The sequence below is a fragment of the Sturnira hondurensis genome, unplaced genomic scaffold (assembly GCF_014824575.4).
Source record: "Sturnira hondurensis isolate 20B ecotype Veracruz unplaced genomic scaffold, ASM1482457v3 Scaffold0021143, whole genome shotgun sequence".
Classification (NCBI taxonomy): domain Eukaryota; kingdom Metazoa; phylum Chordata; class Mammalia; order Chiroptera; family Phyllostomidae; genus Sturnira; species Sturnira hondurensis.
This window is the reverse complement of record NW_028093774.1, coordinates 21,786,071-21,800,957: the sequence shown is the minus strand read 5'-3', so window position 1 is coordinate 21,800,957 and position 14,887 is coordinate 21,786,071. Positions and strand designations below refer to the sequence as shown.

The following is a 14,887-nucleotide window of genomic DNA, read 5'->3' as shown; positions in this document are numbered from 1 at the left end:
TCATATGCAAGTGAAGTTAGATGGGAGCCTTTACATTGCATTTATTTTGTGATTACTTTTGTGGTTGATAACGATAATATAACCAGGCAGAATTTTCATGTCTTTCATTTCTTTTTTGAGGTTAGTTTTCTGGGTGCGTTGTATCTTTGAAGAAGGAAGTTACTTATTCTGGATTAACTGAAATGATGCTTAGCCTCCAGAGCTTATAGTTAGTGTCTCGGTAACTACAGTAAGAAATGGACTATATTATGTGGGTGGTCTGTTTCCGAGAAAGCAGCAATATACTTTTCCTAAACCTTTATTGGCATATTCTGTGTGCATCGTTGTCCCCCAGCCTCCACCCCAGAATAGAAAAATGCTCTTCACCTCTGGGATTTTAGCCAAACTAAATTCATAGTAGCCAACTCAATCTTTGAGATAGAAATTTTAGTCATATTTAATTTTTTTCAAAAATAGTTTTATTTATTTTTAGGTTATAATCCTTGCCTAGAATTAGGGGTTGGAGAATCAGGAATGTGTGCATCATGAACTCTGTGTTGCGAAGGAAAATGAAAGTTGTTCCCAGGTTTAATGGAAACATTTGTCCTAAAATTTAACCTTAAAGGACTGTGTTCGATTATCTAAGTTAAACCAAGACTTGTGATTGATTGCGTTTTCTTGCACAAAATACTGCCATGACTACATCTAGGTCTGTGTCTCCCCCTCCCCCACAGGGCCTGTGCCTTACATTGCTGCTCCTCGCCATTTTCAAGAAAGCGCTGCCGGCTCTGCCCATCTCCATCACCTTCGGGCTCGTTTTCTACTTTGCCACAGATTATCTTGTGCAGCCCTTTATGGACCAGTTAGCATTCCATCAATTTTATATTTAGCGGATTTGTGATTAGACTCCCATGGATTTTTCTCCTTTAACTATAATAAAACCTGGGAAGGACAAACTTGATTTTCCTGTGTCCACACCTAACAAAGTCAAGATTGCCAGCTGGATTTTTTGCAGCTTCCTTCCAAGTCTTCCTGGCCACCTGCACTACTGGGTACTGGAAGGAAGTGTCTTCAGAAAACGGTCCTGAACATACATTACTGTGGTGGACTGAGTCCCCTGGTGCAGAAACTACCAGATCTGTGGGACAAGGCCGAGGAAACGTGATGGGCCAAGACGGCGCTGTGCTCCCGCCAGCAGGTGGGCGCTTGGCCCACGTGGATCCCGTCTACACCGCAGACTCTCAGGACGGCCATTACCGAGGTTAAATGAAGGGGTTCAAACCGAACAGGATTCGCCATCTTACATTACACTTTGAGAATCAGCCTGCTAAGTCTATACTGAATTCTAAACCTTTTCTGGAGGTACTGTAAGGAGAGCAGGTACCAGCAGCAAAGTGGAAAGGTGGAAAGGGGTTCAGACTTTCACTTTCAGACTTTTTGCTGCCAACTTATCATTTTTAAATGAGACTCTTTTTTCACCTTGAATCAAGTCAGATGTATAAGTTGATTTTGACACTTTTTGTTCTCAAGCACTGACTCACTCCCATCTATGGTTGCCGTTTGCTCCCGAGGCCAGTATGGGTTTCTTTGAGGTTGCTTTATCTTAAAAGTTTTAACCTCAGGTTCCAAATTCAGTCATTTCTGGAAGTAATGGAACTCTGACTCAACAGTTCTCTATCACCCTTCGATAAATTCTGGTTTATCCCCCAATTCCTAATTTCTAGACCTAGTCACAGGTTTGCTGGCCCTCGAAGCCTTCTGTCCCCCATCTCCCCCTTCGCTCCCCCCTAGGCGGCTCTCTCATGCAGCAGACGAGACAGCTCAGCCCTGTCGTGGTAGCAGATGATCCCGCTGTTCTAGGGTTTTACTTTGCGTGGTGCGAAGACTGTGTTACAGATCAGTGCTATCCGCCTCGCTGTCTGATTTCTTCAGCAGCAAACACGAGTACCCAAAGACAGTAGAATTAAAGGAGAGTAACATGGCTGGGGAAGCACTTTCTGACCTGGATTTTCTTTTTGCAGTACAACCCATTGTCTCTGATAGTAGGTCAGAATTTAAAACAATAGCCAAAAGCCAGTGGTTTGTAAAGTTACAAATCAGTTGTATCAGTACAAAGCAAGAGTTTGGAGAAAGCTGTGACGTCACTCGGTGAGCTGGGGGAGAAGCAGGTGCCGCCGACAGAAGAAAGAAGGGCCCTCCAGCAGCCAGTGGGACAAAGTGAGCCAATGTCCTGTGGGCAGATGTGAAGGAGGAGACCCACATTGTTCCTCAAGAACCTCTCAGCGGGTGTTCTGTGGTTTCCCTTCCACCTGACCTTTGGTTTCAGTGGACCTTCGTGTGAGTTGGGCAGTGGAGCCCGGGCCCGTGCAGTTCCGCTGGACGGCGACCATAAGCAGAGCCATCACACACCTCTGCGGGAAGCTTTGCCGCTTTTACCGCAGGCAGCCATTCCCCGCGGTGACCGGGCTGTAAGCATCTGTGAGAAAAGCTTGGTTCCTTCATGTGGCTGGAGAAAGACCAGCTTTTCCTTTCTCCGGCTGCTCTCTCTCAGCCTGTCACACAGTCTGGTTTGGCATTGGTACTTGCGGTTCAGAATATTTGTTTTCTGTCGTGGAGTATTCTTTAGAAACTACCTTCAGGAGTAGTGTGCTGGTCCTAACTGACGTGAACGTGTGTAGAGACTGGCTCACGTTAGGCAGTTGAAGACGGTAAGCTGTGCAAAGGAAGAGGCTGGGAGCAGTAGGTTCTCTCATCTCTGTTTTTTTTTAGCCCCCTTTTTCAAGATTCTCTTTTTCTCTGCAGACACATGGCAGCATGGGTATTCTAGAAATACGCCTGATTCAACAGCTACAGCAAAGCCCCCTGAGTGCCAATTTGTGCTCTGAAGCCGTCTTGAGGGCGCCCTGACCTCGAGTGGTCCCTCTGCGAGGGCATCTTTCATGAACGGCTCCTCCAAAGAGGCTGTGTGGTGTGCGTGCGTGTGCGCGAGTCCCCCTTTGTTACTGTCCCGAGTAGAAAGGTGGCGACAAGCTGCCCCTTTCTACAAGATAGAAACACATCTCAGCGTCGGGAGAACACACCTTATTTCTTTAAATCACTGGTCTCAGGTGCAGAACTTTCCCTTCAAATCTTCTTTCTAGAATCAATTCAGTTGTTTACTGAAAGTATTCAGTTGTTTACTGAAAGTATCAAAATGCTGGTCTTTCACCATGAAAAATCAATTGTCGCTAGAGAGAGAACAGTAGAAATTCCACTGAGGACGCGCCCTCACATGGCCCGGGGGTGGCTGTGGAACCCGACAACACCAAGGATCAAGCATGACCAGCCAAGCCAACCCTGGTCAGTGAAAAGAAGGAAAACGGCAGGAAAAAGTCGCCGACATCACTCTGACTGACCTACAGAATAAGGCGTGTTTATGTCCGGAGTGGTGCTACAAACTCGCCTGTGGGCGCACCAAGGGCTCACTTCTCTGTTCTTGATTCTCAGGAGGCTCGTGTGTAGTCTTAGGATCGTGGCTCCCACTGTCAGAGATTAATTTGTCAGAAGTAGTAGAAGCTTTCGAAGCAGCTTGAAACGTTCATAACTGAGCAAATGACTGATTGCAGTCTAGAAGCAGCAACTAAACAGGTGGTGTTTTTCCTCAAACTCCTGGACCCCCATTTCTAAAAGTTTCCCTTGGTTTTAAAAACCCTCCTTCCGTAATAGATGCTCGAACAAATAAGACGTTCAGTGCTTTCCTTTACTTGGCTTCAAAAGACCCTACATGAGTGGTCTGGTTCGTAATTTGTAGAATGTGAGGTCGAAGTTGGGCTTCCACGCAAGGCCCTCCGGGGTCGGGCGCCTGTCGGAAGCCTCTGACCTGGGCCCCCAGCCCCAGCGCCCAGCCTCGCATGTTTCCGCATTGGCCGTCTGGCCCTGGAAGGAAAAGACGTCACTGTGGAAAGATCTGTCAGGCTCTGCCGTGCTGCTGGAGTCTAAGAGGCAAAGACGAGTGAGCTCCGCCCTCAGGTGCAGCCGCCATTGCTTCCTTTCCGGTGTAGGCCGTCTTCTCTAAAATACTGGGTGCTTGTCAGTGACCCCTCCCAGTCACTGTTACTGAGGGCTTAAAAAATTGATGCTAGAAAGGTGATTTGATTCTTCCGATAACCCATCCTTAAAGTACACCTTTTTCTCTAAGTTCTCCTTTGGATAGTTGATAGAGAACGGCTGGCCCACCACTATGAACCCTCACCTCCAGGGGCATCCCGAACGTTGAGTCTGGGGAGAGACTTGAAAACTGGACATTGGTTTTGCCCTGGGAAGAAACAGTATCACCGTCATAAGTGTGAACCCAGAAGTGAGCCTTGTAATCTCCCTGTGTTTAAATTCCCAAAACACAGGAGATAAAAACAATGGTTTCAGCCCTTCACAGCCCTTTTTGATTCTCAGGAGGCTCGTGTGTAGTCTTGCGTGTACCAACAAGGCCGCCGGCGTGCTTGAGTTCCCAAATCACCCGGACGGCCTGATCTGCACAGCCCTCCCTTCGGGTNAACAGTATCACCGTCATAAGCGTGAACCCAAAAGTGAGCCTTGTAATCTCCCTGTGTTTAAATTCCCAAAACACAGGAGATAAAAACAATGGTTTCAGCCCTTCACAGCCCTTTTTGATTCTCAGGAGGCTCGTGTGTAGTCTTGCGTGTACCAACAAGGCCGCCGGCGTGCTTGAGTTCCCAAATCACCCGGACGGCCTGATCTGCACAGCCCTCCCTTCGGGTAGGAAACACCTCAGGTTCGTGTATTAAAAATTAGCCTGGAGCCCTGCCTGGTGTGGCTTGAGTGCCAGCCTTTGAACCAAAAGGTCACCAGTTGGATTCCTGGTCGGGACACATGGCCTGGGTTGTGGGTCAGGTCCCCAGTTGGGGGAGACACATGAGGCAACCAATCAATGTGTCTCACACATTGGTGTTTCTCCCTCTCCCTCCCTCCCCCTCTAAATAAATAAATAAAGCCTTTTAAAAATCAGTCTGGAGCTGAAATTAATGCCTCAAAGCCCCTCAAACCCTCCAAATGAACCCCAGGGCCTGGGGCAGCTGCAACATTCCCCTGAGGAGGTAACAGGGTCACCCTGGGCCCTGGAATGTGGTGTTAGCACTTCAGTCCCATCTGAGTACCAGGGGAGATTCCCCAGGAAGCAATTTTCCTTTTAAAATAAGTGGTCGTCGCAACAGGGCAGCTTCAAACTGGACGGTCTGGGGTGGCGAGTGCAGGGCTGGCTGGTGTCCTGAGTGACTGCCGGGGCTGGGAGGCCGGTTCAGCGGGATCGTGTGGGCTCACGTGCTGCTAGTCTGGCTTTTGCTTCTACAGACACCGCTTTGTACATGTTTCAGACTGTGAATACATCTTTTTAAAAGCTCTTTCAAATTCTTGGTAAGATAATATTTTGATAGATGACTGCAGACTTTCTTGTATTTGTCAAATAAATAAAGCCCGCATGAATGCAGCTGTGGTAGTTTCCTTGCGTGAAAGGAGTGGGATGTGGAACTGGAAGGGCCCGGCCTTGACTGGGCGCAGTTCGGAAACACGAATGCGTTGTCCCCACCCGGGGCCCAGCAGGCCGCGTGTCTGCAGGGCGCGATACTAAATCCATGTATGACAGGCCTCAAAATGATTATTCTTAAAACTTAAGTTTCTGAAAGTTTTTTTCTAGAAACTGTTTAACTCAAATGAACGTAAAAACTGGAAACGAGAACTTACAGGACACGGATGTTGCAGCCCCATGCAAATATTTCACGTGCGAGAGGGTTGTCTTTTACAACTGCTGTGTGGGCCGTGTCGATGGGAAACACCCACAGTACGTTTGCTGGCCTGGTAGAGCGTAGATTGACTTACCACTCTGGCCACAAGCTCCACCAAATGTTGGGAATTGACGATCAGAAATACGTTTGTGGTAGAAAAAAACAAAACTGACTGTTGTCTTCAAAAGGAGCGTATAAAAGACGGAGGCGCCCTGGCCCCAGTGGCTACGGCATCAAGGAGCAGGAGAGGGGTCTGTCTGTCCGTTTCTCCCTCTGGGAATCAGAGGCATCCTTCGCTGTTAGGAATCCTGTGGGCGGTGTCACTAGGGTCCGCCTGAGAGGCCTGATGGTTTGTCCTCGTCGGCTGGGAGAGGCTTCTGTAGCTGGGGCCCTGAGAGAGGTGCTGTGGAGGAGAGTGAAGCTGCAGGCTTGAGGAGCAGGAGTCATGAGGCCGGTCTGTGTCAGTTGGTCACTGGGTAAGGGTCGCAGTTGTCTCTCTGTGACAAAGGAGGGCGCTGGAGGGGGTGGGGGAGACCGAGACCCTGCCAACCAGTAGCTTAGGGTCTGGTTAAAAGTGAAATTAGAAATAACAACATGCTTGAGTCTCACCAAGCACAGTGTTGACTCACTACCTTGAACTTGAATGAGAATGAAGGGTAAAGGAGAGATCCACAAAGACAGGGTTTAAAACTCAGTTTTCTCCAGAAATAAAGTTTGAGCCAACTTTGGGAAGAATCTGAATTAGCAAGAGGGCAAAGAACACACACTAAAAACTAAACCAGGAAGGAAGAAGTATATGGGAGATAGCCAAGGACAGTTGCTTTTTGAGTGAAGGTGATGATTGATTCAAAAGAGAACTCAATTGGCAAACCCAATATGTGTCCATATGTACTGAGAATATACCTCCTCCATCACGTGACTTGTAGGAACCATGGAGGATGGTGACCTGACCTACTGCAGGGGCCTCAACACTTGACAAAGGTTGGTTCTCGTGTGGTGGGCTGGCACTTGAATGTCTGGTGTGTGTGCCCTGTAAGGGGACAGGCGGAAAAGCCTCAGAACCAGGTTTGTGGGAGACCTAATTCTTGGTGGGAGGGGTATCATACTCTTGATTCTGCTGCCTTTTCCCCCCTGAATTTGTTTTAATTATGTAGTAGCCCACAGTCAATCCCTCGTGCAAAAGAGGAAAAGAATTTGTTGACCCTTTTGCTGAGGTGCCCACAGCGTACCTCGAGGTGGGCCACAGGTAAAATTCGGACTATGATGCGTTTTCTTGGGTAGCAGACTAAAGTCAGAGGTGTGTATGCACAAGGATGATTTAAAAGTGGAAATGACACTGCGAGCCAGGCAGGCATATTTGCACTGCACTCAAATACCTGGACTCAGGTGTGCCGCCCTCCAGACATGGCTGGTGCGGTGAGGGACCCATAGTGGTCCCTCAAAGCTTGCCGGGGGGGGGGACTTTGGGGGCTTTTCCTCCATCAAGACCTAGAGCTGAAGTAATAATTTGTCTTTCTGCTTATTAATACTAATTGGATTTCTCCACATATGCTATAAAATAGCATTAAATTTAATTACAGACATGGACAAGTATGGTGATACTTGGGAGAAAGAGGTATAAGGGAGTTAAATGGTAATGGAAAAAATATAATAAACATTTTTTAAAACATAAAAAAATACAGGAACAAATATTAAAGACACATGGACAAAAACTAGGGGGGTGGAAACGGGAGGGAGTGGGGAGAGCTGGGTGGATGGGCTGGGATGGGAGTAAAAGACAGGAAACTGTACTTGAACAACAATTAAAATTTAAAAATAATTTTTTTAAGATTTAAAAAGTTCTTGCCCTGGCTGGTGTAGCTCAGTGGATTGAGCACGGGCCTGCAAACCAGACAATCGCCTTTCGATTCCCAGTCAGGGCACATGCATGGGTTGCAGGCCAGTTCCCAGGAGGAGCCAGTTCCCAGCAGGGGATGCATGAGAAGCAACCATACATTGATGTTTCTCTTCCTCTCTCCTTCCCTTCCCCTCTAAAGAAAATAAATAAAATATTTTTAAAAAGTTCTTTAGTGAGATGACTTGGGTGTTAACTTGCATGAGCCAGGTGGATGTGAATGTGATTTCTTCAGATTTTCTGAAATGTTGAAAATGACCTCCGTGCCATCCTGCCTGGTTGGGTGCAGAAGTACCTGGGAAGCCTTTTTCTGGAGACTCCTAACCCAGCTTCCCTCCTCCCATCCCCTCCCGAGTCAGGATGCAGCTCCACAGTGACCCATCCAGGAGGTCACCGGTTTGTAAGCGTCATCAGGCTTGAGGACTCTGACACCCCAGTGGAGGGGAAAAGCTTTTCTCTCCTGGGTAACCTGCATGGGGCCCAGGAGGCACCGTCTGAGGACACCACGAGGGTGTCTGCTCTCCAAGACAGGGCTGGGAGGGCTGGGCCAGACTTCCCGTTTTGCCAATGTGGCTGCTCCCGCGCTCAGGTTACTGCAGTGGGCATTCAGCACTGCATTCCAGGGATGCTGAAGGGCCTTCAGCCTTTGGTGGATGCCCACAGCCCTCCACAGGGGAGCCGGCCGGCCTGCCTGCCTGGGGGTTCGTGTGCTGCAGTGGCCTGGCCTGCTGCTTTTCACTCTCTGCCGATGGAGGACACCGCCCTGGAAGCCAGGGTGCTCATTTTGTGTCAGGTGGCCCCTGGCAATGGCCCCAGAGACAGGGACAGAGAGGAAGCAGGGTCCTGGGGCCCTGTCCACTTACTAATGGGCAGGGATCGGAATTCCCTTTTCCCCTCTGTGCTAGATAGATAAATGCATGAGATAAGTCGTAGACTCATTGCAGCTGATCACTTTTGTCATTAAAGCTATAATTCACCAAGGTGCTCAAGGGTTTTATAATTGTTGCATGAATTGATTTTGTGTTCAAGTCAAATGCACTGGTAAACAATTTTGGTGAGGGAAGGTGGGGCGATCTGACCCAGAAAGTCCCCATCCCAGGGGCAGTTCACCTCAGACCAAGTCTGGGGGCCACCAGCCAGCCACTCCGCTGGCCTATCCTCAGCGTGCAGCACTCTAGGTCCCCTCCCACTGGTCCCTGGCTGCCTGGAAGACTGCCCGTCTCTCCAAGGCAGTGCTCCAACCTGCTGGAGGGGCGGGTGGGGAGGAGGGCGACGCCTGGCGCCCCCTCGCCAGGCTACTGCCCCTGGGGCTGGAGACAAGCCTGGCCCCATTTCCCCACCGGGAACTCGGCCAGCCCAGCTGTTTACCACAGCCCCTCCCTGGCTCACCCCTTCGGCCCCATCCCAGCGTGAGTTTCTCACGGCCCAGCCCCTCCTCCCACGCTGTGTTGCGCCAGGATTCTGTCTCTGGCTGGGGGAAATCTCCCCTTTGTCCCTTCATTTCCCTTAGGTTTGATGTTCCTGGGGCGCCCCCCTCCCCAACACACTCCTCGTCGCTCTCACAGCACGGCAGCCTTTCTCTGCAGGCAGGCTCCCTGCACCGGGAAGCTGGCGGAGGAACAGGTCGGGCGTACCCTGATGCCTCCGGGCCAGATGAGGGGAGCCTCATGGGCCAGGTCACCCCAACTGTGGGGTATGCCTCCCTCTGGTGGGCAGCGTGCTCGTGGAAGCGTAGGGCCAGCTTCCCCGGGGGGCGTGGGGGGGGTGCTGAGGGCGTGTACTCACGGTCCCATCCCAGGTCTCCTAGGAGTTGCTCAATCGGCGTTTGGTGAACAAATGGAGTAGCGGTTGGATGCTGGGTCCCAGGAGGGGATTTCCATGCGGGATGATGTCAACGGGGCACGAGTGTGGGAACATGGTTTAAGTAAGAGCAAACATTTACCAAGTTTGCCCTTGTTTACGAGGCTGTGTGAAGAGTGTGGGGCCTGAATCAATTTTCCTCATCTGCCAAAGAGACCAGTATTTATACATTGGTGGTCAGGGTTGAGCCCAAACAGGATTCCTTCCCCAGAACACACTTGTGACATCTTGAGACATGTATGGGTTTGTCCCAGATCCATGCCACTGGGCTAAATGCAAGACTAATAAAAGATAGCGCAGTTCTTAATAGTTCTCCTTACCCTTCATTTCACCAAGAAAAGCTCCTGAGGAATGTACCTACCCCTGAAAACCAACGTCCATTGCACCTGCACCATGGCCATGCCCCAGACACTGTGCTGAGCCCATCACAGGCAAGGTCATGGTCACCTTCACCCACCTTTGAGTAGGGGCCTGTCATCCTCATTTTACAGGTGAGAAAATGGAAGCTGGGAGAAGAGGAGTAACAGTCCCAGACTCACACACGGCAAGAGAGTGGGAGGGGCTGCCCCCGTCCAGGGGCTCTCAGGCCAGAGCCTTTGCTTGGGTCAGAGGGGCACTGGTGGCTGCCCCCCCCCTTCACCCGGCTCCTCTTGGGGCCTCCGTGTCCTCCTCCTCTGCAAAATGCGGAGTCTGACAGTGCTTCTCAGATTCGCTCACTAAAGCTGCTGTTGTGTCTTGGAAATGTAAACTTTTAGTATTTATCTATTTTTAAAATTTTATTTATTGATTTGAGAGAGAAACATTGATTTGCTGTTCCACTTATTTATGCATTGGTTGGTTGATTCTTTTATTTTTTTATTTTAATTGTTGTTCAAGTACAGTTTTGATTGGTTGATTCTTACAGGTGCCCTGACTGGAGATTGGACCTGCAACCTTGGTGTATCAGGACAATGCTCTAACCAACTGAGCCACCTGGCCAGGGTCTAGTATTAACTTTTACTTACATTAATCTATTGTCTTCTTTTGAAAATGAAGAAGCTGCCATTCATGAAGGCTAACTCACCAGAGACGTCCCGACCAGTGAGGGGAGATGCCAGACTCCAGCCCAGGCAGGAGCACAGCCTGCCAGCCTTGCCTGGCCCGCTGCCTCCCAGGCTCAGGCCCACATGCGTGGCCCCAGCTGTGACGGGTTCAGCAGGCCACTGGCATCTGTGCATTGTGCTAATGCTGCTAACCAGAATCCTATTTGTTGTCTTACATTTGTGCAGGTCTATAATCCCTTAGTGGTAATTACGATATTCAAAAGACTCTGAAAACTGAAAAGTTTCCCACAAATCTGTGAGACCTGGCCTGTCTGGACTCTGTGAGGCCGCTGAGAGTCTTGACTTACCCTGTGTGGGTGGGTGTTTGTGTTTTGCTGCAGAGGTGTGAGTGTGTGTGTGTGGGGGGGGGTTGTTGTTGTACTTTGCGGTTGGTTGGTTTTGAACCCAGACCCTGCTGGTGGAGGTATAGCACGTACACTTTATTAACTACTAACATGTAAACAATACTCAACTCAGGAGCACATTTGGCCCCAAGAGTTTCTGACGAGGGATCATCGTTCTCTAAAAGCTGTAAAAATAAAGAGCTGAGGCCCAGTTTTATATCTGTCCGTCTCTAAGTGGCATCCTGTTCCAACGTGGGGTCCAGGACCCCAGGTCCGACATTACCGAAGTTGGAGAAGCCCGGGAAGGAATGGTGTTTCGTAGCGCTCCCTCCACCTAAGTTGAGCGTTAGGGAGCCTGTTTCCGAATTGCGAGGCGCTGGTCCTCTGGCTTTCTGGGTCATGTTTGCAGGCTGTTGGCATGAGGCCAGGGTACTTCTCGGTTTCAGGGTTGAGAACCATCGAACCGAGCACAGATGAGGCCAGGGCAGGAGAGGATCCAGAGAGCCTTGGGTGCTGGCCGCTGGGGTCCCAACCCAGGCCCCCTCCCTAGCAGCCCACTGGGCAGCAGCAGCAGAGCAGGAGGCACTGAGCCGGGGCCCTGTAGGACCTGAGACTGACACTGAGAACCTGCCCTTTCTCTGTACGACTAGGCGCTGAGGCCAACACTGCTCAGCCGTGGGCCCCCAGGTTTTCTCTGGAGGCCAGGACGCCCACCCTGAGCTGAGAGGGACCCTTCGGGCCTGCACCCCACACTGACCTTTGTGGGGCCTGGGTCCTCAGCCTGCCTCCCATTCAGGAAGTAGGGGGTGGGCAAGGATGGGCTCCTCACACCAGCTCCTTTAATTCCTCCAGGAGTTCAGGTGACAGAGCTTCTCCAGAGGAGACTGTGGCCCCACGCTTGCAGCGTGTGCATGTGCATGTTCCCTATGTGTGTGCGTGTGCGTGTTCCCATGCGGAAGGAAGGCGATGAGATCTCTGAGGCTGGAGCTGCTGGATGGGAGCCAATCAAGACAGGCTTTCTCTTCCCGCCTTTGTTGCTGCTCTGGCTCTGGTCTCCTGCCCCACCGCAGTGTTCTGCCCCAACTCCGGTTTCTTCACATGGCCTCTCCCTCCTCCTGGTGCCCTTTCCCAGGGTCTGGGTTGCCGTTGGGGGCAGATGTCACTGAAGGACATCTGGGGACTTCTGTTCTTTCTCTTGGGTGGCCCTCATGTCTGTGGGAAGGGTCCGGAGCTCAATTTCTGCCCCAGCTTTGAGGGTGAAACTCCCCTCCAGACGCCGGGTGGCTTATCTGAGGACAGCCGCTTGTCAGGCACGCTGAGCACCGCGCTTCCGGCTCTCGTGGCCTTGCTCGCTGTTTCGAGGCCCCGGCTTCTCTGTGGCAGCAGGAGACAGCAGGGAGGACTGGCGCGGGACCTGGAAGCACAGTGCTCAGCCGAGGGGCGGACTGGCACCGAGTGTTTTCACACTCTCTCCCGACCTTGAACGACTGTCTCAAGGGAAATATATACACGTGTTACACACGAGTTGGAGGGTGGGAGAAGGGAGAGTGAGGAATGGAAGAACACACATGCGTGAGTGAGGCATTCCTTTTCCTTTGGATTGCTAGTGGGCTGTATCATAGGTTCTGTGACTTGTGCAGTAGAAACAGTTGACCATTCAGGTTGAAAGATTCATTTTTTATACAGTAACACCCATCAGAATGTAATGCCCGACTAGCATGTGCACTCCCCAAGGGCGGGACAATCCCTGGGGTAGAGCCCCCAGCTTGGGAGAGCTGATATGCCTCTCTTCCCAACCTGTGTCGACAGACATTCCCTTGTAGCTTGGAAACAGCCCCGGGGCCCTCACACCATGGAAACCAGTAAGAGCCACAAAGCAGCACTTTTCCTCCGGAGAGCTGGTTTCTAAGCATTTGCCTCCACTGGACAGGTCTCTCCCCAGCTTCTGGTGCAGAGTGGGCACTCAGATATAAAAAAGGAGGGAATAAAGGAGTGAACAACCACCACCAAAAAAAGAAAAGAGGAAAAAAAGAAAAAAGTGGGAGAAGGAGCGTTTTCTAAGTTCAGTTCCACAAATCTGTGTGCCGTGTGCTGCAGGGAGAGAGGGGACCCTTGTCTGCTGGGGTGGCCCAGCATCGGAACATCCCTTCTGGGGAAGCTGCCAGTTCTGCTTTCTCCGGCCCTGGCAGTCGGGGTGCAGACGTGCTCCCATTGGAGTGGGAGTCTATGAACGCCCTTCCTGGGGGCGGCATGGGTCAGCGGTTGCGGTGGTCTAGGGTCCAGGGGGCCAGGTCCCAACCAGACCTGCTCCTGGGCTTTGAACTGCAACCTCCACGGGGGTTCCAGCTCACTTGGGTGCCCAATTCTCCAGCTTCCCGTCAATTCTCTGAGCTCCCAATGTCCTTTGCCTAAGCAGCTTTGTTGTTTCTGTTAGTGAAGTTCATTCTGTGGTTTGCAGCTGAGAGCCCTGCGTGTCAGGTCCGGTTAGATGGGAGGAGATCTTCGGGCCAACATGGACTGGAGGGAGCAGGGGCAGGGGGAACCTGCAGGATGTGGACCTGAGGGTGGCTGCTGGAGGCTGTCAATCACCCATGCTTCCTGCACCATGCTCTCTTGAGGGACACGGTCAGGAGCACCACAGACCGCTGGTACAGGGGGCTGTGATGAAAGAGATAGATCCCTGCCCGTGCAAAGTTCACAGTTTAGAGGGAGAAAGAGGCACGAGTATCATCGTCACAGTTCAAAAGTACCCAGAGGTGTATGTGGGGAAGGCTTCTTGGAGGAGATGCTTCCTGAGAGCCCTGAGGCTCTTGGGGTTTTGCCCTCTTCCTCTTCTCTCCAGCTTCCACCCCAAGCCAACCTCAAAAAGAGATCTGGCCACGCCTTGGCCCTGGCCCTGCAGTCTGCAGAGCTGATCACAATGCAGGGAACCCAGGAGATAGGTGGAGGAAGCATCCACAGAAGGAGCTAACTTTTATTGAGCACCTAGTAGGAGCTTGACAGAGCCAGGGACTTCCCTACTTTGTCGCCCTCTGTGTGAGGCTCAGGTGGGCCAGTTGAGGCTTAAGGAGGTAACGTGAGAAGTCCATACACTGAGAGGCAGAGCAGGTCCCCACCCCAGGTCTGTCTGCCTCCCAGGGCTGTACTCCTTCTGCTCCTTCTGCCCTGCTTTGGGCTACCTCCACCCCCATCCCCAGTGGAGGGGAGTCTCCTGGAACCAGTTGGTGGCTTCGGCCAGTGCAGAGGGGAGGTTACATGGGAGCGATGGTCTTACATTTTTTCCTGGAATCTTCTAAGTCATCTTTTTTTGTGCACACACCAATTGTGTGTGCACTGCTTTCTTTTTGTTAAAGATTTTATTTATTTATTTTTAGAGAAAGGGGAGGGGAAGGTGAAAGAGAGGGAGAGAAACATCAGTGCGTGGTTGCTTCTCTTGCGTCCCCTACTGGGTGCCTGGCCGGCAACCCAGGCTTGTGCCCTGACTGGGAATCGAACCAGAGACCCTTTGGTTCGCCGCAGGCCAGCACTCAATCCACTGAGTCACACACCAGCAGGGCACGTGCACTGTTTTTTGATGAACAACAATTATGTGCTGGGCTTGTGCTCAGAACATCCTTCTGAGGTGGCAGAATTTGACGTTGGAAGACAAGTCCCTGCCCAAGCCAGTAGCTGCTGGAGTCTGGCTGTCCCCTAACACTGTGTGGGTGGGAAGCAGGAAATCCTGGGCCCGGGTGTCTAAGAAGAAGGGATCACAGAGGAAAAACAGGAACAGTTCAGGAAGATGCCTCACTCCCCGCCCCCACCCCCCCATGGCAGGAGAAACCTCTTCCTCCCCCACTTTACAGGGGACCTTTGACCAAACTCAGAAAACTCCTGGCTGATGGGGGCGGGGAGTGGGGTTTTTTGAATGGAAGAAACTATTTTTCCTTCTCTAGGGAGGCTTTGGGTAATTCC

The 14,887-nt window shown here is 51.2% G+C and overlaps 1 protein-coding gene across 2 annotated transcripts in view; it reads left to right on the top strand.

Annotated features, from left to right (window-relative positions):
- The window catches only part of PSEN1 (presenilin 1), a 54,231-nt gene extending 49,990 nt beyond the window's left edge, over positions 1–4,241 (top strand). For both annotated transcript variants that reach the window (XM_037031799.1, XM_037031800.1), the window contains one exon: positions 714–4,241. In XM_037031799.1, the coding sequence (XP_036887694.1) occupies positions 714–869 (156 nt within the window). In that variant the 3' untranslated portion in view covers positions 870–4,241. The remainder of the gene's footprint in view (positions 1–713) is intronic.
- Positions 4,242–14,887: the final 10,646 nt, after the last annotated feature.